This window comes from Tenrec ecaudatus, chromosome 1, assembly GCF_050624435.1.
Source record: "Tenrec ecaudatus isolate mTenEca1 chromosome 1, mTenEca1.hap1, whole genome shotgun sequence".
NCBI classification, from domain to species: domain Eukaryota; kingdom Metazoa; phylum Chordata; class Mammalia; order Afrosoricida; family Tenrecidae; genus Tenrec; species Tenrec ecaudatus.
In genome coordinates this window covers 214,213,069-214,238,124 of record NC_134530.1, presented here as the reverse complement: position 1 = coordinate 214,238,124, position 25,056 = coordinate 214,213,069, and the positions used below count along the sequence as shown (strand labels likewise).

Sequence of the window (25,056 nt, the reverse complement as noted above, 5' to 3'; positions counted from 1 at the left end):
CCCAGGGCGCCTGACCTCTACCTAGAGCAGTGGTTCTCAACCTTCCTCATGCCACGACCTTTCCATACAGTTCCTCATGTGGTGGTGACCCCCCCTTTAGTTTTGTTGCTACTTCATCACTGTCATTTTGCTCCTGTTATGAACCAGACGACCACTGTGAAAGGGTTGTTCGACCCCAAAGGGATCACAACCCACAGGTTAGGAACCACTGACCTAGAGAATAAAGGAAATTACTTAAGGGTAGGTAATTGTTCCCAGTGTAAATATAAATAAGCATGTTAACTTCTTAAAAATCAAATTTATTGGAGGTTGGGAGGAACTGACACCAAGGGCTCAATAGAAAATAAATGTCTAGAAAATAATGATGTCAACATATGTACAAATATGCTCAATACAATTGATGTATGGATTGTTACAAGATGTTTGGATTGTAAGAGCCCTCAATAAAATGCTTAAAATTCAAATTTTGAATAATATAAAATTTTAACATTATTATACTCATATTCAATGATATCAAACTTTCAGGTTTTCTGCCTTTAATGAATTTGAGTTGGGAAACAAGTCCCAGTATAAAGTATAAAAATAATCTACCATACACCTCTTTTATCTTTATTTTAAACATTTTTCTCTTGATGAGGAATTGGATATGTCAAACAAAGAAGTTTTCATTCCCACATGGGTGTCCTTTCCACCACCACAGCAGAGTCAACACCTTACTAAGCCTAATTGATAAGCCAGTGAACCATTGGGATTGCCCTAAAGTGCTAGAAAGTCAAGTCATGCCCATCTGCGTGGCCTCACCTGTGAATCCCGGCTGACAGACACAAATATAACCTGCGGCTTCATGGAAGCTGAATGCAGTGGGCAGCTCAGCAATGTTTCCATATTGCTGCTCTGCGGACAGTTCCACGCATTCCCCACCAGCCTGGCAGGGGTTACTATGGCACTCGTTGATGTCGGTCTCACACTGGGCACCCGTGTAGCCTGCAGGAGGAAAGTTCAGAGATGCCACTGAGTTAAAGCTTCTAAACTGCAGAGCATATGCCTAAAGGGGGGCCAACCACTGGGCAGGAACCAATTAACAAGATGATGTGTCCGTCCTCAGGATCGATGTGTCCGTCCTCAGGATCGATGTGTCCGTCCTCAGGATCGATGTGTCCGTCCTCAGGATCTAGTAAGGAGCATCTGCAAAGAGGAAACTTCCTTGGAAAGAAATCGTCATTACAAAGGAATTGCTTTTATCAATCAAATGAACCAGCTATTTTTAGAGAGGGAGAAGAAAAAGATATACTAAGGCTGGAAATAAAAGGTATCATAGAATAACCTTCAGTTCATCTCAACTTCCTTATCGGAGATGCCAGTTTTGAAAAGTGTCCTATTGTTTGTCTATTATCAAGGGGAACTAGTTGGAAATGCGGTAGGCTCGGCGTGTTGTTGTCGGTGCTGGTAGGCTGAACTGATGCAGACGCAGTGGCCCTGTGTGCAACAGAACGGAACACGGCCCTCGGCCTGCGCCATCCTCATCGTTGCTCTGCTAGAGCTCATTCTCACAGCTGCAGCTGCCGGGCCGATCCATCTCCTCCAGGGCCTTCCTCGTTTTCCCTGCGTCTCTACTGCACCAAGCATGACGTCCTTCCACAGGACCGCTCTCTCCTGACAGCACGTCCAACATCCATGAGATGAAGTCCTTTCTTCCTCATTTTTAAGGGGCATCTTGGTTGTACTACATCAGTCTATGGTATTTTCAGGATTCCCTGCCAACACCATAACTCAAACGCATCAATCCCCCTCTAATTGTCCTTGCTAAACATTTATAAACACCAAACTCACCGCCATGGAGTCAGTTTCTCCAACCTCAATGTAAAGACAAATGGTTATTTTCTAGCTGAGATACAACAGCAAATTATTTTGATTTATATTCCTGACAAGAATAAAAGGACATCGATATTATGATTGGGTGCTCCTTTCTCCCTCACCTTTCCCCTACCTTCATGGTATCTCCACTCCCATGACTGTTCCTGAGAAGTTTAATTGTCACACATTCTGTGTGTTGAGAGCTCTTATCTGTACCAGTATACATGCTCCCTTCTGATTTCTTTGTTTTTATATACATATAAGTGCATCTTATACTGCATGATTTAAAACAGGAAAGGTGTGAGTCAGGGTTGTATCCTCTCACCATATGCTCAATCTGTATTGTGAGCAAATCATCACAGAAGCTGGATTATATAAAGAAGAATCAACTTCAGGATTGGAGGAAGGCTTATTAAATAATATCCTGTGATAGACAAACGATACTACCTTGTTTGCTGGAACTGAGGAGGGCTTGAAACACTTGCTGATGAGGATCATGGATTGTAACCCTCTCTGTAGATTACAATTCAATGTAAAGAAGACCAAAATCCTCACAGCTGAACTAATCATGATAAATGGAAAAAAGATTGAAAATATCAAGGATTATGTCTTGCTTGGATCCACAATCATTGCTCCTGGAAGCAGCAGTCAAGAGATGATCAAAAGACACACTGTATTAGGTGAATCTGCTGAACAAGATCTCTTTAGACTTTTGAAAAGCAAGCATGTTACTTTGAGGACTAACATGTGCCTGGCCCAAGCCATGATATTCTCCATTGCATCATATGCATGTGAAAGTTCGACGTTGAAGAAAGAGGTGCAGGCAAAGGAACAATTTTGAGGATAACTCAGGACCAGGCAATGTTTCATTCTATGGTGTACAGGGTTGCTACGGGTCTGAACCAACTCAATGGCCCCTAACAAATGAGGGCATCTTTAAAATTGTTTGTATGTGTTTATAATGTGATGGTATTATATAACTATATGTCCTTATGTAAATTGCCTTTTTACTTGGACAAGCTATCCATAAGAATACAGCTCTAACTCAGGTATTATAACTGTTGTCATTTTCAGGTGCTGGTGAGTCACTGTAGGTTGAGTCAGCAAAACATTCTCCTGCTTTGGGCCTCTACTCAAGGTCTCCCTTAACAGAAGAACACTTTTTTCTAATAACCTGGCACTCTTTGATCCTCACTTTCCCCACATGATCACTGAACACAAAATGGGTGCATAAGCAAATGTGCTGAAGAGTGTGGATGGTGCCCGGCTGTCAAAAGATACAGCATCTGGGGTCTAAAAGGTTTGAAGTTAAACAAGCTGCCAACTATCAGGGAAGCAAATAAGCCCACATGGAAGAAGCATGCCACCCTATGTGATCATAAAGTGTCAAAGGGGATCAGGTATCAAAAGATCCCAATCAAACAATTATATCAATGTGAGTGTGTGTGTGTGTGTGTGTGTGTGTGTGTGTGTGTAGTGGAGACCCAAAGCCCATCTGAACATAGTTTGATATCACCCCCCACAGGTTTATAAGCAGGGGACAATTCAACCAAGGTGCTGTATAGCACCAATGAAACACACATCATTCCTCTAGTTCTTTGATGCTTCCTGTACCCCACTACTATAACCCAGTTCTACCTTACAAATCTGGCTAGACTGGGGAACACACATCAATACAGAAAAGAGCTCTGGACACATGGAATTTAGAATAGTTAAACCCCTCAGGAACAGTGGAAGTAGTGATATCATGAGGGTAGGGGGATGGTTGGGGAGGGGAAAAGGGGAGAGAGGGGGATCCCATCACAAGGTTGGATATCTAGCACCCTCCCCCAGAAGGGGATGAATAATCAAAATGTGGGTGAAGGGAGACAGATAAAGGGGCAAAATAATAATAACCATATATAATTGGCCAAGAATTCACAAGGGTGGGAGTGTCGGGTGGGGCGGGGGAGAAAAAAGAAGAGCCTATACCAAGGGTTCAAGTAGAAAGAAAATGTTTTGTAAATGATGATGGCAACATAGATACAAAAATGCTTGATACAATTGATGCATGGGATATTATAAAAGCTGTAAGAGCCCCCAATATGAAAATTAAAAAATCTGTACTGTGCTGTCCTCACAACTGTGATGTTAGTTCATTGCTGTAGCCATAGCATCAATCTCTTTGGGGGTCTTCCTCTTTTTATTTTTTCTTCTCCAGACTCTCCACTGTAGCAGTCATGAGGTCCTTTCCAGGGACATCTCGACTGATAACATGTCCAAAGCATTTTAAATGAAATCTCAGCATCCTGGCTTCTGAGGCGCATTCAGCTGGACTTCCTCCATGCCAGATCTTTTTGTCCTACTGATAATCCATGCTATCCTCAAAAGTCTCCCCTCACACCGTGATTCAAGGCTATCAAGTCTTGGGGAATCTTCTTCATTTGTTGTACAGCTTTCATATTGCACAGATTTTTCTTTCTTTTAAAAATCATTTTATTGAGGGCTCATATAACTCTTATCACAATCCATCCATCCATCCATTGTGTCAAGCACATTTGTACATTTGTTGCCATCATCATTCTCAAAACACTTGCTTTCTACTTGAGCCCTTAATATCAGCTTCTCATTTTTGTCTCCTACCTTTCCCACCCTCCCTCTCTCATGAACCCTTGATAATTTATAATTATTACTTTTCAAGTATTCTCTCTTCACCCACTTTTCTTTGTTCATCCCCCAGGGAGGGGGTTATATGTAGATCATTGTGATCAGTTCCCCCTTTCTCCCCCACCTTCCCCTTACTCTCCTGGCATCTCTACTCTCATTATTGGTCCTGAGGGGTTTTGTCTGTCCTGGATTCCCTGTTTGCAGCCTGATCTGTTCCAGTGTACATGCTCTGGTCTAGATGGATTTGTAAGGTAGAATTTGGATCATGATAGTGTGGGTGTGGGGGGTGAGGGGAGAAGCATTAAAGAACTAGAGGAAAGTTGTATATTTCATCAGTGCTATACTGGACCCTGACTGGCTTATCTCCTCACCATGATTCTTCTGTAAGGGGATGTCCAGTTGTCTATAGATGGGCTTTGGGTCTCCACTGCCCACGCCCCCTCATTCAAAATGATATGATTTATTTTTTTTGTACTTTGATGCCTGATACCTGATGCTATTGACACCTCATGATCACACAGGCTGGTGTGTTTCTTCCATGTGGGTTTTGTTGCTTCTCAGCTAGATGGCTGCTTGTTTATCTTCAAGCCTTTAAGACCTCAGATGCTATATCTTTTGATAGCTGGGCACCATCAGCTTTCTTCACCACATTTGCTTATGCTTTGTCTTTAGTGATCGCGTTGGGAATGCCAGTTTAATAGAACAAAGTGTTCTTGCATTGAGGGAGTATTTGAGTGGAGGCCCAATGTCCATCTGCTACCTTAATATTAAACCTATAATTATATGCATATAGATCTATTTTCCCATCATCATATAGAAGTATATTTACATTTGCACATGCTTGTGTTTAGACCTCTATAAATGCCCTTTGCCTCCTAGTTTCTTTCTCTATTTTCGTTTACTTTCCTCTTGTCCCACTATCATGTTCAGCCTTCATTAGGGTTTCAGTAATTCCTCTCAGTTACATTGCCCTTGATCAAGCCCTACCAGGTTTCCTAAATGCTCCTTGCCATTGATTTTGGATCAAGTTTTGTTCTCCTGTCCCTGGGCTTATTAACACCCACTTCCTTTCCCCTGCCTCCCCCTCTCCTATGTCCCCCTGGAACCATTGGTCCCATTGTTTTCTCGTCCAGACTGGTTATCCCGCCTGTCTTATCTAGGTAGACCTGCAGAGATAATAATATTCACAAAAAAACAAGACAAAGTGACAAAAGAAAACAAGACAGCAACAACAACAAAAATAAAAGAAAAGCCTGTAAAGAGTTTGAGGTCTGTTTGTTGACCTTTAGGAGTGTTTTCTGGTGGAGTCTGATGGGTGCCTTGTCCTGGCCTCAATGTCTATTTTTGGTATTCCCTGGGGACCTCACCGCTCCATTCCCTTGCTGTTCTGCTGCACACCCTTAGTGTTTTGCCTCGTTGTGGCGGGATCAGATTGGGTGCAATTCCTGCACTGTGTCTCCAGTGTTGTCCCCTGTAGGGCTGTGGGTCAGTGAGGGAGGTTGTGTTTCATAGTGGAGCCGGCCCTGTGGTCCTCTCTGTTGTGCACAGATTTTTCCCATTGACTGTAATCATTATGTGAGCCGCTTGCCAGGTCTTTTCTCCCTCCGCCCTCGTGGGTTCTAGCTTCGTACCTTTCAGTTAGTAGCCTAACACTTAAATATTGTGCCTCCGGGATTGGTGGTAATGAAAAGGTGTGTCGGTGCTGTTCTGTTTTGCATCTCCCCAGTGAGACTCTGAAACTTGCTCTTAAGAGTGGCTAAAGAAAATGGAGAAAATAATGAAGTAAAGGGGTCGAACAGAAGATTTCAAAGGGCATTTAGAAAAAAAACAAAGTAAAATATTATAATGAAATGTGCAGAGATTTGTAGTTAGAGATTCAAAACGGAAAAACATGTTCAGCATTTCTCAAACAAACTTGTCTGGGGAAAAGTAAAAATGAAAAAGAAAAAAGCTTTCTCACCTTTTTCAAGGTGCTTTTGTGGTGTAGCAGGTTCTGAGTTGTGTTGCTAAAGAAATTCAGCCGTTTGAACCCACCAGCCTCTCCTTGGGAGAAAGATGAGGCTCTGTACTCCCGTAAAGAATTACAGCCTTGGAAACTCACAACGGCACTTCCTCTCTGTCCCACAGGGTTGCTGTGACTTGGAATTGACTTGAGGACAGTGAGGTAGAGTTTTTAAGTTTTGTTTGTTTCAACTTGTACTTTGTGGCTGCCATCTCTGTATACTCTGCAGAGCGCTCACAGAGTTGGGAGTAGACATTTCGAGTTGCTTTTTTGATACTTGTGTGGGACACTCAGAATCTTAGATTGGTGTATACCATCATCTTCTCAGCCACCCCTCTTTGTAATTTTAATAAAAATACGAATAAGTTCACATTACACATGAACTATAAACACATGACTTATGTGAATTATGACCACAATATAAATTCTGATGCTCAATAGCATAATAAATTTGTTACATATTGCCCTTGGGGCCTTTCTCAGTCATCTGAAGATGAAACTTCTAGTTGAAGGTGGAAACTAAAATCACATGTTAGAGCAAGATCCCAGAATACTTTATAGAAAACCCCTACGGAACTCTCTAGTCTCTTAAAACTGAATGTCAACATTTAAATATTTTTATGTCATACTGAAAGATAATATATATCTAAGTGCATTCATTTAATATAAACTAGGGTTTATTGGGCTACAATGATCTCAGTGAAGAAAGTTTCTTGGATTATTTTTAATTTTCTTCTGACTTTAAGTCTCAAGACTCACACATACATCTCCCAGGTTAGGAAATAATTTAGGGTCGCCATAAATACGTGTGTGCTCTTCTGGCTCGTGCATTATCTCATTCATCTTGTGACCACGAGACAGGCTCTGATTTAGTGCCTTGCCAGTCGTGTCCCCACACTGGAGCCCTGTGGGGATTTTATTTGCAGCTCCCTTTAACCATGTCTATAAATAGACTCCTTCAGTCAAAGCTAGATTCAATAGTTTTAACAGGTTTTTCTATAAAACTCTGTACAAAAAAAACAATGATTTCTTTGGATCAAGGCCCCAGGGCTCTTAGAAAATGTTTCTGGTTTTGCTTTGTTTGGTAAATTAAATTATATTTAGGTAATGAAAAAAAAACTAAAAAAAAGATGATTAAGGTAATCAACACTGCTTGAAATTAATTATTTTGAAATGAGTATGCCAGATGATTAGAGCAGCAGATTCTCACTGTTGCCTTGAGAGCCAGTGCGTTCAAGAGACAAAGATTCTATTTTTACTAACTATCTACACTAATTTGGCGGATTGGGCTATATTTTTATATACCAATGAGAACAAGGTACACAGATATTCTGAATTCTCTATCTAGGCAAATTTGCCATGTATTCAAAGACCTGTGGTAGAAACCCAGAAACAACTGTTTGAAATCAATGCTTCTTATTTAATTCCCCAGATTAGTTTCACCACCCAAGTGACTTTTACAACTATAATTTCCTCAATGGCATTTATAATACTGTTGTTGCCTTATTGGTATTATATCTTGTTTAAATTACTTAGAGCTCTTCCACTGAATTCTCTGCCTTTTGTTTTGTGTGTTAATCTGGGTTGACTAGAGAAACAAATTCATAGATACTCATTGTGTGTAATAGAGAAACCTATATCAAAGAGTATTGAGAAAACATCCCAGACCAGTCAAGATCAAGTCCAGAAGTCTGATATTAGCCCATATATCTAATACCAGTCAATAATTTCCTCTTCAGACTCACTCAACGCATGCAATGTTGCTGAATGCAGGAAGATCACAGGCCAGTGGGTGGAAAGTTCTGAGGATCCATTTCAGCTGGAATCATCTCAGCTCTGGCAGGGGTCTCCATGTGGCTCCTCTAGTTCCAGGGCACTAGTGTAGTTCCATGTGTTTTGTCAGTAGGAATGTCTCGAAGGGAGTGTGTGTCCCGAGTCCAGAGAGCTATTTATCTACGAAGCGTCTCCAAATGAGGTCATCAAGTTGTGACCTGACTGACAGGCTAAAACTCCACCCCCTCACTCTTAATAGTCTCAAGTTGACACCAGATTGTGTAATTGCCACATTTTGTTTCCCTCAATCACCTCCCATTAACATGCCAGAACTCTTTTTTTCCCTTCTAAACCATATCTATTGCGTTATTGTTAAGAATATGCAAGGCAAAACATCCACCAATTCAAAGCTTTCTACACGTATGTTTGCTCCACTGAAACTCATCACGTTCCTCAGGATGTGAAACTGTTCTCACCTCCTTTCTTAGTTGTGCTTCCTTTATTATTCGAAACGTCCTGCCCTCTCACGTGACTGTCTAACATTTCAGTTTGCTCCTGTCAATCTGATCCCATGTAGACAGTTCTGAAAAAAAAAAATACAGTGCTGAAGACAGACCTTTTACAACTAGCTTACTAAACTGTTGCTCACTTTGAGGATGGTTTAAGGTTCAGTGCTGATCTCAGGGCAAACGTTCCGGCAGTTCCGCCATTTTCAACGGCTTTAAACGTCTAGAGTGACTGAGAATTTGACACTGTGTCCTTTATGTTCCTCCTTTGGGTCAAGCTTCTTGTACGTGATATTTGATCAAAATATTCATTAGCAGTAGCTAGGAACCATCCGGCTCTTCTAGTATGAAGGCAACGGGGGCAGTTCTTCCAGGAGACAATCATCACACGTTCCATAGTCGCAGGATTTTAGTTAGGTGTTTGTTTGCTGATTTGTCTTCTTCCTCCGTTGTTCCCGGGAATAGAGACCAGTTGCTTCTTGGATGGCTGCTTACTAGCTGTTAATATTCCTGATACTATGTAATGACACAGAAGGTAAAACAGAAGCACGAAACATGCTACTAGGTCCATTAACTGGGGTGCCCTATGACCCTAAAGGTACACATCAAGGAAATGAACCCCATGAGATATTTGAACATAAGCAACTTCAGCGGCTACTCCACCTTTTTTATTTTTCATCCTTGTTGTAAAACACAAACAGGCCTAAAAGAGTTCAAGGAAATATTACATGATGTTTCTGTCCTATTTTTCCACAATCTTTCTAAAGGCCCTTTGTATCTAGAACACATCTTTTGCCACTTCAGTTTTCACATGTGTACAATTTATTACAGTAATTATCCATTAGGGTTGATTGTTTTTGTTATCGAAGTGTTTAAAGTTTAATTTGTTGATTGTGCACATTAATCAATGCGACTTTTGCATCCCCTCTTTTTCCCCCCTACCAGTGACCCTGGTAGCCACTAATAGACTTGGTTCTCTACATTTCTTGACTTTTTAGATAAGTGAGGTCCTACAATATTTGTTCTTTTTTGATTGGCTTATTTCACTCAGCATACATCTACTCTCGCTTACGACATGACAGAATTTCAAAGATCAAATTGTCTTGCAAGAATTGGCATCATGCAAAAATAGAGGATGACTACAAAGATCATAAAACTGAGGATGACTAAATCATTACATAGCTGCTAAATTACATGATTACATAATTGCCAGCCCACAGAGAAATGGAGCTGTGGTGGTGTAGTAGTTACGTGTTCGGCTGTGATCTGTATGGTTGGCAGTTCAAAACTACCAGCAGCTCCTCCGAAGAAAGACTGGACTTTCTACTCCTGAAAACAGTTGCAGTCTCTGAAACCCACAGAGGGGTCGCTCTGAGTCAGCACTATGGCGGTGAAAGAGAAACCAAAAGAGAAACCAAACAAAGTTGACATGGTCGTACCCATCGCAGCCTGTCCTGCTCTCGCCCAGCATGTTAGCATTCCACACTGCTGTCGTGACATTGCAAATGTGCAAAATAATTATACAGATGTAATGTCCTCTATTATATACCAATAATCTAGTTCTCCTACAGACTGAGTTGGACCCTATTGGATGTATGGACCACCCCTTTTCCCCCTCATTCATCAGTTGATGGGCACTTAAGCTGTTTCTACTTTTTGACTATTGTTTATAATGCTGCAATGAACATTAATGTCCACATCTCTCTTTGAGGCTCTGCTTATAAGTCTTTAGGGGATGTATCTGTCATTGCTGGGTCATATGGTAGTCAGAAAGCTCTTTCTTAATTAACAGGCCTAATTATGCCTGATCCCTGTCCCAACATTTTCAGGTTTGAAAAGGAACCTCCCACTCTGAATTCAGTACTGCCCCCACTCCTATCTCTCTACCTCTTTGCCTACCTGGTCCAGTAAGTCTTGAGCACTCCCTCCAGTTCCACAAGGAAGCGTGTTCTTTTTGACGGGCAAATGCCTGCCTCTGCTGCTGCCTTCTTTCCTTATGACTCACCTTCTTCTCTTCTTCCTTAAATAAATATTGCACTACGACATGTTAATCACAAGGCCTAGCATGATTGCCCTTCTAATTGCGGTATCTATTTAATATTTACTGAGGACTTCAAAAGGACAGAGCTGAGATAGGAGCTTCATGCATATTATTTCAGGTTTCACTTCAGAATGATGCCGTGAGATGGATATCATTGTCATCTCGGCTTTACATCTGAGGACCCACGGGGGTGAGGACACTGAGACGCAGAGCTGAAATGAATGTGTCCAGTGTCAGTGAGTACAAGCCTAATCACCCCAAGTCTTAAAATGACATCAGAGACTGTGCTCTCCTGCTTTCCTTTCACAGTGTTATCATTGCTTCTTCTCATACCTGACATTGTACCATCCACCTTTCTGTACATTGCCTCCTTGCTAGATTTTCTGCTTCTTAGATGAAAAGACGATCCCTTTTTGCTGGCTTGATACAGTAGGCATCTGAATCCAAGTGACTTGAATGCTAGAGTGCATGAAGCAATGGAATGCTTATCTGTCTTTTAGGTAGGTTTTCTTAAATGTAGGACTGCACAACAGACCCTCCTGAGGGTGCAGAAGGCATCTCTATCTAGTTCACACCTTCTGCTATAGAACTTGCTCTTAGTAATACTTGATGATTTTTGAGTGCCTAACTTTCACCAAAGGAACCCAGTTAGGTATGCAGCTGTGAATCAAAAATGCAGCAGTTCAAATTCATCAATGGCTCCGCAGGAGAAAAGATCTGGTTATTTCCTTCCAGAAAAACTACCGCCTGGGAAACCCAATGGGGATGTGTTACTCTGTTACATAAGGACTCTGTAATTAGAATCAATTCTACAGCACCCAACAGCAGCTGTGGGGCTTAAAGTCTAAGAAGTAATTCATTCAAGTTCACTCATATAATGTGTGGACTTCTCCCACTCCCAACTGTCCATTTCATTCTTTGCCTTTCATCAAAGGCCCTCCCTGGGTATGGCTGTTGACAAGATTTGTAGCAATTTATTTTGGAAAATTAGTAGTAATTAAGTCAAGGAACGACCAGAGGATAGTAAATATATTAATGAATTCTCTGAAAATGCAAAAACTCATGGCATAGATAGATTTCTAAGCCAAAAAATAATTCTAAGCTTACTTTTATATTTCACTTTTTCTTACCTATAAATATATACTTAATAAAAATAAGAAAATTTCCTTAAGCAGTGGATATCTTCCTTTCAGAATGTAATACCATACCAGTGACTCCAGTTTCCATGTTCCCTCCCAACAATTATATTCTACCTTTCCTTAAAAAAAACAAATAGGAAATAGCATCTGGGGTCTTAAAGGCTTGAAGGTAAACAAGCGGCCGTCTAGCTCAGAAGCAACAAGGCCCACATGGAAGAAGGACACCAGCCTGTGTGACTATGAGGTGTTGAAGGGATCAGGTATCAGGCATCAAATATAAAAAAAAAATCATATCATTGTGAATGAGGGGAATTGTGGAGTCGGGGCCCAAGACCCATCTGTAGGCAACTGGACATCCTCTTATAGAAGGGTCGATGGGAAGAGATGAGCCAGTCAGGGTGCTGTGTTGCAATGCTGAAACATACAACTTTCCTTTAGTTCCTAAATGCTTCCTGACCCCATCCCCCCACCCTCACTATCACGATCCCAATTGTACCTTACACATCTGGCTAGACGAGAGGATGTACACTGGTACAGATAGGAACTGGAAACACAGGAAATCCAGGAAAGATGATCCCTTCATGACCAGCACTGAGAATGGCAATACCCGGAGGGTAGAGGGAAGGCGGTGTGAAAAGGGGGAAACAATTACAAGGATTTACATATAACCCCCTCCCTGGAGGACGGACAACAGAAAAGTGGGTGAAGGGAGACATTGAACAGTGTAAGATATGACAAAATAATAATAATTTATAAATTATCCAGGGCTCATGTGGGAGGGAGTACAGAGAGGGAGGGGGGAAATGAGGAACTGATACCAAGGGCTCAAGCAGAAAGCAAATGTTTTGAAAATGATGATGGCAACAACTTTACAAATGTGCTTGACACAATGGATGTCTGCATGGATTGTGATAAGAGTTGTATGAACCCCCACTAAAATGATTTAAAGAAAAACAAAACAAATAGCAAGATAGAGACAGATGATTAGCTCCCTTACATAGCTGGATACCCAATGGCCATTGAGTTGCGTCCACCTCGGGCAACCCCGATGTGTCAGAGAAGTGTGTTCTGCAGGGCTTTCATGGGCAATTGTTTGGAGCAGGAAGCAGATGACCAGGCCTCTCTTTTGAGATAACTCGGGCTGGACCCCAACTTTCAATGTGACAACAATTCACTGAGCGATTAACCATTTGCAGCCATCCAGGGACTCGAAGCCTATGCAAGCAAACTTTGTACAGCCACAAATGTGTCGTTTATTTTTCAGTAGATCAAGAAAAGAGAGGAGTTGCGATGTCTTTCATTTCCATTCATGAAATTAGAGCGAGAATTTAATTTAAAATATTTCAAGTAGATTGCTTGCAAAGTTAACATCATTATTGACTTAATCATTAAATACCATTGTCTTCTTATTCAGGCATCAACAATATGTGGTCATCGAAGAATATTCTTATTTCTAGAACATCATTCTAAACTTTTCCATGAAAGTCACATTGACCAAACTATATGAATTAAAAGGCACGCCTGTTAGATTTCATCATGATTTAATTGAGATTTTACACATTCCAGATGTCTAAAATAATATTTTTGAGGCAGCTGCTTATGATTTCTTTTTCTCTACAAAGATGCTGAATTTTATCTTTCCACTGATTCCACAACCCCACTCCCATCCCTGTGCTCCCTTTTCTGGAAAATGTTCTAATTATTGGGCCACGTGGTAGTCTGCTTGAGGGAGTCCCTAGTCTAGCAGTAGGTATGTGTGAACACTGAAAACTACAGTTACATTAGACAGTGATAACGAGAGAAAGATGGTTCTGAACCTGTAACAACAGGAAATCTTCATTTCTGTTCTATACAAAAGATGTGCTACTATTCTACGAGGGGAATGAATTGATGGAAGACACTCTGTCACTTACCAGGCCAGCAGTGACAAGTGTAATTGTCAAAGCTGTTCTCACATGTAGCGTTATGATGACAGGGTTGTGACCAACATGGAGGCGTCCAGGTCTCACAGTGTGTCCCTGTGAACCCACTCCCCGTGCAGTCACAGACAGACCTGGAGAGTAAAAGGAAAGTTTCCTGTCAACTCTTGGTCAGAGAGAGGGAAATTATTTTCTCTGTCCTCCTGATCTATCAACTTGGGATCCATGTACAGTCTGAATACCTAAATCAAAAGCCCTGATAATTATCTCTATAGTTATGAAAGCATTGAGAGTTTCATATTTATGTCTTATCATTTGAAAAATATTATCTTCTTTTTAAATATTATAATACAGCTTCATGTAAAATATTTGGAAATCACATCATCTACCTCAAGCTCCTCATCCATAAATTTATTTCCAAAGAATTTTACATGAAGCTGTATTATAATTAAATGTAAAAAACAAAGCTCCATATCTCAAGCATCAAAAGACAGTGAATAAATTGCTATCATCTAGCAATAAACAAAGTCATTAAAATATTCAAAGGCTGTAGAGAATGAAATATACTACTATGCCACTCTTTTATTTATAAGTCTCAATAAAGCTCTTTATGAAAATGAAACAAGAAATTGTTTTCAAAATCAGTAAATACCTCATTAAATCAATTATGACTTATATTTTTTCTCTTACTTTTAGATCGCAGGAATATTTTCGCATTGAATTTCTAATCATTTGCTGAGTGATTGGGATTATATGACAGCTATTGGAGAGAGAGCTGATGGGGGAAGGTGCTGCTTTTATCGAGTGGGAGTTTTTTTTTTATTTCAAGGGGTAGTAGTATAAAAACGTAAGTGAGCATATCCAGTCTAGGTGAAATGAAGTCTGTTGCCCTTGTAGTGAGTTGACACTGAATCGATTCCACCCAACTCCTGTGACCCAACGTGGGCAGAGTGCCTTTGTACCCTGTGCTGGTCGGAGTGGTGACTTTTTGGAAGCAGATAGCCAGACTGTCTTCCATGATGCTCCTGATCAGGTTCCAACTTGTAGCTTTTCGTCTAATATCTAGCACTTACCTGCCTGTGTCCCCCAAGGACTACTGAAATAAAGGTCTGAGGGACAAGAGAGGGCAACTAGAGGCCTGTGTGCCGTGACTCTGTGTGTTTACCACTGAGCACAGAGTCTGAAACCAAACCAGTGAAGCCGAGTTCCTTCTAATTCATGATGTACCCTGTGTGTACATGGTAGAATGTGCTCTGTACTGTTTTCACAGTTGTGACCTTTGTGGGGCAGATCACCAGGCCTTTTTTCCAACTTCCAACCTTCTCAAAAAATAGGTGAACACTTAATCTAGTATGCCCCACAGGTATTAGAACTTCACTAATATCTGAAATACAGCCAGATATAATAAGTGACTAAAATTTGTGTATGTCTTGCTAGTTAGAAATCCTCTACTCACATCTCATTGTTCAACTAAAGATATTTACTAAAACCTACTATTTATAAGATATTAATTTGAGCTCTCTACTCATGGTGCTTCCTGAATGTTCAACTTCCACTACCATCAAGTGGATTCTGACTGATAGCTGCCCCATAGAACAGAGTAGAACTGCCCCTTAGGGTTCCCACAACTGCCAATCACTTCTGGAGGAAGCAGTCTCATAAGGCTCCCATGGAGTAACTGGTGGGTTTGAACCATTAACTTTGTGGTTAGCAGTTCAATGTATCGCCCACTGTCCACCAGAGTCCAAGCCATCAAATCGATTCAGACTCAGAGTGATCCTGTAGAAAGTTTCCAGGTCTGTAATTTTTTATAAGAGCAGACTGCCTCATCTTTCTAACACAAAGTGGTTTGTGATTTTGAACCAGTTATCTTGCAGTTAGCCGTCCAATGCTTACTGGACAGTCATGAGGCCTCTCTCACTTCCTGACTAGGAAACCTCAATTCCTAACATTAGAGACAAATTTGAATAATTCTTTTGGTCTGCAATTTTGTTTGTTTGTTTCATGTTTCCTAGTAAATATGCTACTCTGTTACTTTTTGTTGTGGGAAAATAAATTCTTGCCACATTTGGGTCTCTGTGATTACTTTCCTCCCCCAATTCAATAAAACTAAGATAGCATGTATTAAGAATATAAGGGTAAAGTAAAGGAGCTCTGGAGGCGCGAAAGTTTAAACACCCCGTGGCTAACGAAAAGATTGGTGGTTCAAACCCACCCAGTTACTCCACTAGAAAGGCCTGGTGATTTGCTTCTGTAAATTAACCAAGCCAAGGGGACTGCAGGTGTGGAGATTCCACCTCACAGTGCCCCTGTAGGATAGTGTATAACTCGCTCCACTGGGTTTCCAAGGTTGTAAATATTTTTGGAAGTAGACTGTCATCTATCTTTCTCCCATGGAGTGGCTGGTGGGATAAAAATGTCAATTGGTTACAATGGAGTGCTTTAACCACTTTGCCACCAAGGCTCCTCTCAAAGAATACAAGCTAGGAACCCTGCCGGTAGTCCTACTCTGTCACCAAATTGAGGGCTTCTAACAACATAAAAGGGTAAAACAAGCACACCATTCACCTCACATTCAAGTGGGGAGAATAAAATGTGACAAGGTTTTAGGCTTGGCCTGTTTACATTTCCACAGGAATCAAAAGCTTTGGGCAATTTCTGTTCGGAGGCTCTCTGGAGACAGGAAACCATGAATGGGGCTCTCCTTGTCCTTTGAAGTTCTGAGGTGAAAGCTGCCACTCTGGTCTGTCTGTCGAGGCCGCTGACAAACCTCCTGGAGTCTTAGTCCTGCACTGGAGCATGGTTGAGACATCATTAAAAGCCAGAGGCAGGACATGGTATATGGTTAAAAGCCATGTTTTGTGTTTAACAAAAGAAATGAACAATTGCATTGCTTTATGTAAATTTTAATTATCTTGTTGGATATGTTTGGAGCACAGATGTCTTTTATTTATTGCTCCCTGTTTAAGTTTAATTCACTTTAAAATACATTGGAGATGAGTTCTATCTCACTTATTAAATAAAAGCAGATACTCTAGTCACAGTTTTCCCCCCAAAGAATTAACTGAGGGACCTTGCGAGAGACACGTAACCCCCTTGAATCTTAGACTCTTTGTTTGCCGTGTGGGAACATTAATGTCCATCACAGCAAGACGACAGTAAGTGCTTAATGCTGTTAAAATTTTTATGCATTTGATAATTCAGTATTTGTAACCTAAATAAGTACTAGAATGCTCCCCTCTATGTATTTCATGTGAAATTAAATATTTCATAAATTTATTATATCATATTAAAGTATACTTTATTATTGCTGGTTTTGCCTGAAACAACAACAAAGAATCAGAGAGCTACCTCTCACCATTCTACTTTCTCAAAAGTTTCCAATTCTCCAAACACAGGGCATTCAAGACATAATTCATGAATACAATTGTCCTTCACATTGCTGTTTATATAACATGCCTAAAGGATTCATTTTTCACCTGTTGATTTACGTACTTGCCATGTAGCTACACCCTATGTTCACACATACAGTAATCTCTAGCTGTGTCTTGATACCTTCTCTGTCTTCAACAAGTTTATTCCATGGAATTTCAAAGCTAGGACGTTTGATGAATAAAGGCAAATCTAACCTTCTATAAGAAACCACAACCAGTTGCCGTCAAGTTGATCTCTGCCCATGACAACCCTGTGTGTGTCAGGGCAGGTCTGCTTTACGTGGCTTTAACGGTCATAATTACTAAACCGGGTCTTTCTTCCAAGGCACCTCTAGGTGGATTCCAACTTCCAAACTCCTGATTAGCAGTGAAGTGCTCAACTGTTTATACCCCTGCCATGTGACCTGGACAACCCTCCTGTGGGGAACAGAGGACTTGGACTTTCCAATAATTCATTTTGGAGTCTACTCTCAACAGCTTTAGGTACAGTGCAAAATACTGAGAATGTGACCTCTCCAAATTCTCCAGAGTGGAATACAGTTATTGTTCAACGATTCCTTTCCAAGCCAGTCACCAAAATGTGGGTGAGATCCTACCTGTTGTCTCCGTCCACGCAGCGCCCGCCATTAAGGCACGGCTGGCTCACACACTCATCCAAGTGGAGTTCACAGTGGTCTCCATGGAGTCCAGGGGCACAGGCACAGAAATAACTGCCGAGGACGTCCTGACAAGTTCCACCATTCAGACAGGGCTGGGACCAACAGCCATCAATTTCCAGTTCACAGTTTGCACCTTTTAAAATAATCAGCAGAAGGGAAAAAAAGAAAAGCTTGAGCCAAGTGTTGATATGTTAGCTATTTGGCAAGTCTTTGTTTACCAAAGCTCTTGTCAAATGCTATGTTACCCAAAATAATCCCTCTCTTTAATTGTTATTCACGTTTTGGCATGCTTGTGGGAAGTTGCACAGAGCAGAGCAGCTGTTCGTTGAAAAAAAAAAAAAAAGATTGCACACAACAGCTTGTGGCTTTGTATTCTGAGGACACAAAGAAGGCGTTTTGAGAGCACAGTGATTGTCAACTGCACTTTCGCTGGAAGTTTGGAAGGGATTGGTCAAGGCTTTCAGATTGCTTTTCAACATGCAGCTGCGTTGGGCAGCTCAGAGAGCAGTGGGTAAAAGCCCAGGCTTTACAGGGAGCCCACCTGCGCTGAGAGCTTGTCACAGCCACGCATCAGCACTGGGACTCTGAGCAGCTTCTTAATCTCTCCATATTTCTCTTTCCTAATGATTAGGAGAAAATAATCCCTGCCTACCGCATGTGATTACTATTATACTTCAATGTGTCCTGGAGTGCCTAGAAGACTAGCTATCCACACTAAATACTGACTAAGGAAAAACAACCTTAGGAATTGTTATTTCACAGTTTTTGTGTGACACTGGGATATTTCCTTTCATGTTTCAGTCATTTTTATTTGCTAGAATTATTAATACATAAGGTCAGAGTATCAGTTTAAATACAACCCATGTCTACATTATACCTTTGAAATGCAATATATACATATATCAATCTGGGTTTAAATATAACACGGATGACTTTCTAACACTCCAGAAATATTTTATGGACCATTGTTTACAATACTGCGGCAGTGTTTACACGTGTCAGTTCAAAGACTTTAGTTTTAAAGTAACCCTGATCGATGCGTAAGAAGGTATTTCAGTAGCTTGCGTAAAATTTCAGTGTTAGAAAGCTAGTAATATTCAGAATGATTTTATTTGTAGCATTCTCAATGCTGCTTGATAGCATGGTTCTTATTGCATCTCACCGCTGTTATTGACAAAGGCAAAGCAGTGCACTCTATGTGTGCACGATGCCAAATCTGAAGAAGTGAGAAATCTAGCTAGTCATCCAGATGTTTTTGTAGCTCCAGATGTTTGACTTCATGGAGAAAGTATCTGTATAATTCAGAATTTTCATTTTGAATTTAAATATCTGCTGGGATGTGAAGACAGTGATTACAGATCCATAAACAATCAACCTTCAAAAAGGTACCGACCACCACAGTTGGTCCATTTTATCTGGCAACTCTTTTCATGGCTAGTGTTATCAAAAATGTTCCATGCCGTTAAAACTGATACAAGAATAGAAATTGGATGCAGTTGCAGTAACGGGCTCTTCTGTGGCAGGTTGAGTAAAATTGGAAAAATCAATCTCAATTATAGAACCCTTTTCCAAGAGCAGCTTTGGATAAAAAGTTTGTTGGAATTACTTATCAAGAGAAAAGATGATAGCAAAAATAATAATAAATAAACAAAGCCAGGAATGGAGCAATTTGGTACCAAAAGGAATGTATAGGGCAGGAGGCAAAAGCACCTCTGATTTCATTGGCGACTTAATATGAGAGCTGTTTTTAAGTGCTGTCGAACTGAGTCCAAGTCCTGGCAACCCTGTGTACAATTCAACCCAGTTCTGTGTACAACCCAACCCAACTCTGTGTACAACCCAACCCAACTCTGTGTACAACCCAACCCAGCTCTGTGTACAACACAACCCAGCTCTGTGTACAACCCAACTCAGCTCTGTGTACAACCCAACTCTGTGTGTACATCCCAACCCAGTTCTGTGTACAACCCAACCCAACTCTGTGTACAACCCAACCCAACCCTGTGTACAACACAACCCAACTCTGTGTATAACACAACCCAGCTCTGTGTACAACCCAACCTAACTCTGTGTACAACCCAATCCAGCTCTGTGTACAACCCAACCCAGCTCTGTGTACAACGCAACCCAGCTCTGTGTACAACGCAACCCAGCTCTGTGTACAACCCAACCCAACTCTGTGTACAACCCAACCCAACCCTGTGTACAACCCAACCCAACTCTGTGTATAACACAACCCAGCTCTGTGTACAATACAACCCAGCTCTGTGTACAACCCAACCCAGCTCTGTGTACAACCCAACCTAACTCTGTGTACAACCCAACCCAGCTCTTTGTACACACAACCCAGCTCTGCCTTGCCCTGTGCCATTCTCACAATATTGTCTATAGTGGAGCCCTTCGCTGCAGCTAGTACTAAGTCATCTCATCGAAGGTCTTTCTTTCTTGTACTGGTTCTGCTTTTCCAAGCATGATGCCCTCTCCCAGAGAATGGTTCTAATACTCTGTCCAAGAGAGGAAGTCTTGCCCTGCTCACCTCTAGCAGCACTCTGGTGAGACTTGCTCCAGGAGAGGTTTGTTTGTCTCCCTGATAGTCCATGGTGTGTTCAGTATTTTTCTCCAACACTATGCATCTCAATTCTTCTTCAGTCTTCCTTATGAACTATCCAGTATTCGCGTGCATGTGAGACAACTGAATGTATGTGGCATAGTCAAAGTGACATCTCTGCTCTTTAGAGTGCTCTTTGGCAGTGGATTTGGACAGTGCAATAGAAAAACCGAGGAGACTTTAAAGCTGAGGCTTATATCCATAGTAGCATCGGTAATTACTGTAGGTGATCTGTCAGGTTCCTGATGGTCAGAGAGCATGTCCCACTACCCAGTTTCCACAAATTGTCAGAACCATTTCAAGTATTTTCTAGGAAGATTTAAAAATCCCACCCTTTCCTCTAATGTGTTCTTTGAAAATATGAAATGACAAGAACTTACCAAGTTTACTCAGTATCTGGTGTAGAGAAACAATGTCTCTGATAAGTCATCTGAAGGTTCTTTTTCTCCTCATTTTAGTCTTAATTAACCAAATTTAAAAAGCCATTCCACCTTATCTTGGTTTTCTGGACAATGCACATGCGAGATCTTCTTCCAGGCTCTTTGGACATAACCTTCTTCCCTTTTCATCCCTTCCTCCCTCCTTTACCCTCTTTTCCTTTCCTTTTTTTTAAATTCACTTGGGGTTGTCGTGTGTTAAAAAAAATGATTTAACAGTAACCTTTCTTTCTTACTACTTCTTTTTCCTTTCCTTTTATAGCAAGTTCATCTTAACTGATACAAGGAAAGTCCACTTGGATGAATACTTTCTACAGCACCCCAAGATGTAGGAGAAGAAGAGCCACAGCCTTTGCTACTGCCACCCATCCTGATCCAGGAGTGTAGTAGAAGACACCACTGCGGCTCCTGCTTCTGTTGTTAGGTGCCTTCAAGTTGGGTCCCACCCAAAGCAAGCCTGCGTACAAAGAACAAAACACCGCCAGATCCTGTGATATCTTCACAAGCTGCCACGCTAGAACCTGATATCAATAATATAAAAATATAGAATTTAAGTGTGGTTAGCCTCAATCCAGGTAGATGGGACTGTCTACTGTAAACTCAGTGTTGCTGTTCTCCATTCCAAAAATATCCTCTGCATCACAGAGAAGCCAAGAGATGCCATTCCCCCTATTTCTATCCCCCCATGTGTTAGTCTGGGTAGACTAGAGAACCGGATTCATGGACATTCATATGTGTATAAGAAAGAGTTTTATATAAAGAGTAAATGTACATTAAGAAAACTTGTTAGCTCAGTTCAGATCAAGTCCATAAGTCCGAAATTAACCCATATGCTTGATATCAATCTATAAAGTCCTCTTCAGACTCTCAAAACACAGGCAATGACACCAAACACTGGAAGATCACAGGCCAGTGGGTGGAAAGTCTTGTGGATCCGGTGGCCTTGCAAGCATCTCAGGGCTGGCAGGGATCTCCACATGGCACCGCCAGCGCAGGGCACTAGAGTAGCTCCATGTGTCTTGTCAGCTGTAATGTCTCCCAGGGAGTGAGCAGGTGTCCCACCTCCAATGAACTATTTATCTCCTTAGCAACTCCAAGTGAGGTCATCAAGCTGTGACCTAATTGGCAGGCTAAACTCCAACCTTTCACTCATAAGTCTCAAATTAACAACAGATTATGTAACTATCATACCCCATGATTGGTAGTTTGAGTTTGCCAGAGAGAGGCATATAATTTCTAAAGGTAGTGGAGAAGCTTTGATTTTATTGAGCTAGCTCAGAGCAGTCCAGCATGTGGACAGGTATAATTCACAGCTGTTCCTAAAGTCTGCAGAGCCCCCTATTACTGCTGTAGAATAGTGTCCACTTCCCAGAGCTTCTGGGGAATTTCAGCAGTTTCCTATACTCCTTTCAGAAATTTGAGATTTCTTTTTCTGGCAGTGGCTCTGTATTTGCTTCCTTTAACTCTTCTGATGCTTGCACAAACATGGCTGGCTTCATGGATGGGTGACCTGTGCAAATACCCAAGGTCCTGTTCTTAGAAAGAGGCCCCGAGTGATGCAGACCATTAACACTCCGCTGTTATTGTTGTTAGGAGGTGCGGTTGAGTCGATTCTGACTCATAGGGACCCTGACCTACACACGACAGAAGGAACCCTGCCCACTTTTTCTCACCACTTCAGCAACTAACCAAGAAATTAGAGGTTCAAGTACACCCAGAGCTTCCTCAGAAGAAATATGAGCTTGTTAAATCAAAGCAAAAGCAAAGTGAAAAAACCAACTCAGTGCCATCAAGCCAATGTCGACTTATAATAATCCTACAAGGATGGGGTACAGCTGCCCTGTGAGTTTCTGAGACAATAGCTGTCTACCAGAGTAGAAAGTCCCATTGAGCCACTGGTCATTTCAAACTGCCGGCTTGCAGTTAGCAGCCCAATGTGCAGCCACAAAAAATACCATGAACCCTGGGTTTGTTAGAGAGGGATAGCAAAATAGAGGAGTGATGGACCCATGGGGGTTGAGCAGCCAAGTAGCTGAGGTCCTGCCAATGACAAAGGACAAGCCAAATTGAGTTAAGAAAGTGACAGACCGCACATCACAGTAAAAATCATAACACTCAAACAGTTTTGAAGACTCCCAAGCCCTAAAGTGGAGCTGGTTCGGGAAGTGGCTCCTCCGTGCTAGAGCAGAGGGCCTGGAGGCCGCGGGCGATAAGCATCTTGTGAAGCCGGAAAGCGTGGCCATTGAATTCTGTCATTGCTCCTCATTGGGTTGGGAGCAAATGGAAATTTATTTTGGCAACCTTTACATCACTTCCGTCTTTAATCCCTCTGCACACCAGCCATATTGGATCAGCGGATAGTCCTCAAATCCACCATGTGCTGCCACCATTCTAAGTCTCTGTACTGATCTCTCTCTCCAAAACACTCTTCCCACTTAACCATCTGATGAAATCCTTCAGACTTATGCTAACCATTGCTCCCCTGGGGAAGCCTCTCCAGATCTCATGAATGGTTCTGCCCTCGACATGCATGTAGGACTTGCAACATCATCTTGGAAGTACTTGTTGGCCTCTCATCTCCATACTTGCTTTGAAGATGAGAGTCCTTTTTTGTTAGGAATACCAACAACAAAAATAATAGTCACACTGACATTTATCGGGAGTTTAGTTCATGCCAGATACTTTGCCCAGCACCTTATGTACAGCATTGATTTCATTTAGTCCTTGAAACATTGTTTATGGAGTGGTGTGAAGTGCCATTGTGTTGGTTCCAATTCACAGCGACCCAATCTCCAACAGAATGACACTGAGCAGTCCTCAGCCATCCTCACAATTGCTCTTCTGTCTGAGCCCATTGCTGCTGCCACTGTCTCAGTCCATCTTGTCAAAGGGGCTTTTGTCTTACTCACTGCCTCTCTAATGTACCAAGATGTCCTTTCTCAGGACCGGTCTCTCCTGACAACATGTCTCAAGTACGTGACATCAAGTCTCACCATCCTGGCATCTGTAGACCATTCGGCCTGTACGCCCTGTCCTTCAAAGACAGATGCTGGAATTTGGAGCCCTGTTGGCATATTAGGTGACATACTGGGTGGCTAAGCACAGGGTCAGCAATTCAAACCCTGCAGCAGTGCTCTGGGATAAAAATGAGGCTTTCTTGCAGCTCCAGGAGAGGGTCATATCTGATCAGAGCACACGGAAGAAGATGAAGGGGGAGTTGGAGAGAGTGGAGCACATTCTGGCCCACTACGCCCTGAGGATGATGACCCCAATTAGAGCAGCCAGTCCACAGAGAGGACCACATGGCCAGCCCTACTATGAGACATTACAACCCTCACTGACCCATGGCCCTGCAGGGAACAGCACTGGAGACACAGTGTGGGAATAGCTCCTGACCTGATCCCACCACACCGAGGCAAAGCACTGGGGGAGTGCAGCGGAACAGCAAGGGAATGGAGCGGCAAAGTCCCCAGGGAATGCTGAAAGTGGACTTTGGGGCCAGGGCATGGTTCCCCAATAGACTGGACTGGAAAACACTCCTAAAGGCCAACAAATGATCCTCGAACTAACTACAAGCTTTTCTTTCTTGAAAAAAAAAAAGAGGTTTTCTGCTCCTGTCAAGATTCACAACCTCAGAAACATTCTAGAGAGCCACTCTGAGAGTCCGAATCAACTCAACAGCAGTGGATTATTTTATTTCTGATGGCTCTGAATCCTGGAGAAATTAAGAAAAGTGTTGCAAATCAAAGAGCTGGAAAGTAGAGTCAGGATTAGATGATAGGTTGTCCGGATTCAGAGTCGTACTCTTCACCATCCCTGAGCATCACAGCCCTCTGAAGTAAGGACTTGGAGGAAGTGCCTCCCCGGGGGCGGGCACACACCTACTTAGTGGTGAATATGCAGCCCAGCATGTTGACTTGAACTGAACTTGAAGAGCTGTGAACTTGGATATCAAATTAATGACAGAAGAGGCTCACAAAAGATGACTGGAAGAGAGGAGAAGTCTGATGATACTGGGAGTGTTTGGAAAGTTGGTGG

The 25,056-nt window shown here is 41.8% G+C and overlaps 1 protein-coding gene across 1 annotated transcript in view; it reads right to left on the bottom strand.

Moving 5' to 3' along the window:
• The window catches only part of CRB1 (crumbs cell polarity complex component 1), a 218,993-nt gene that overhangs the window by 154,263 nt on the left and 39,674 nt on the right, over positions 1–25,056 (bottom strand). Inside the window, 3 exon segments of the mRNA XM_075541873.1 lie at positions 802–984; positions 13,875–14,014; positions 17,911–18,106. Of these exon segments, the coding sequence (XP_075397988.1) occupies positions 802–984; positions 13,875–14,014; positions 17,911–18,106 (519 nt within the window).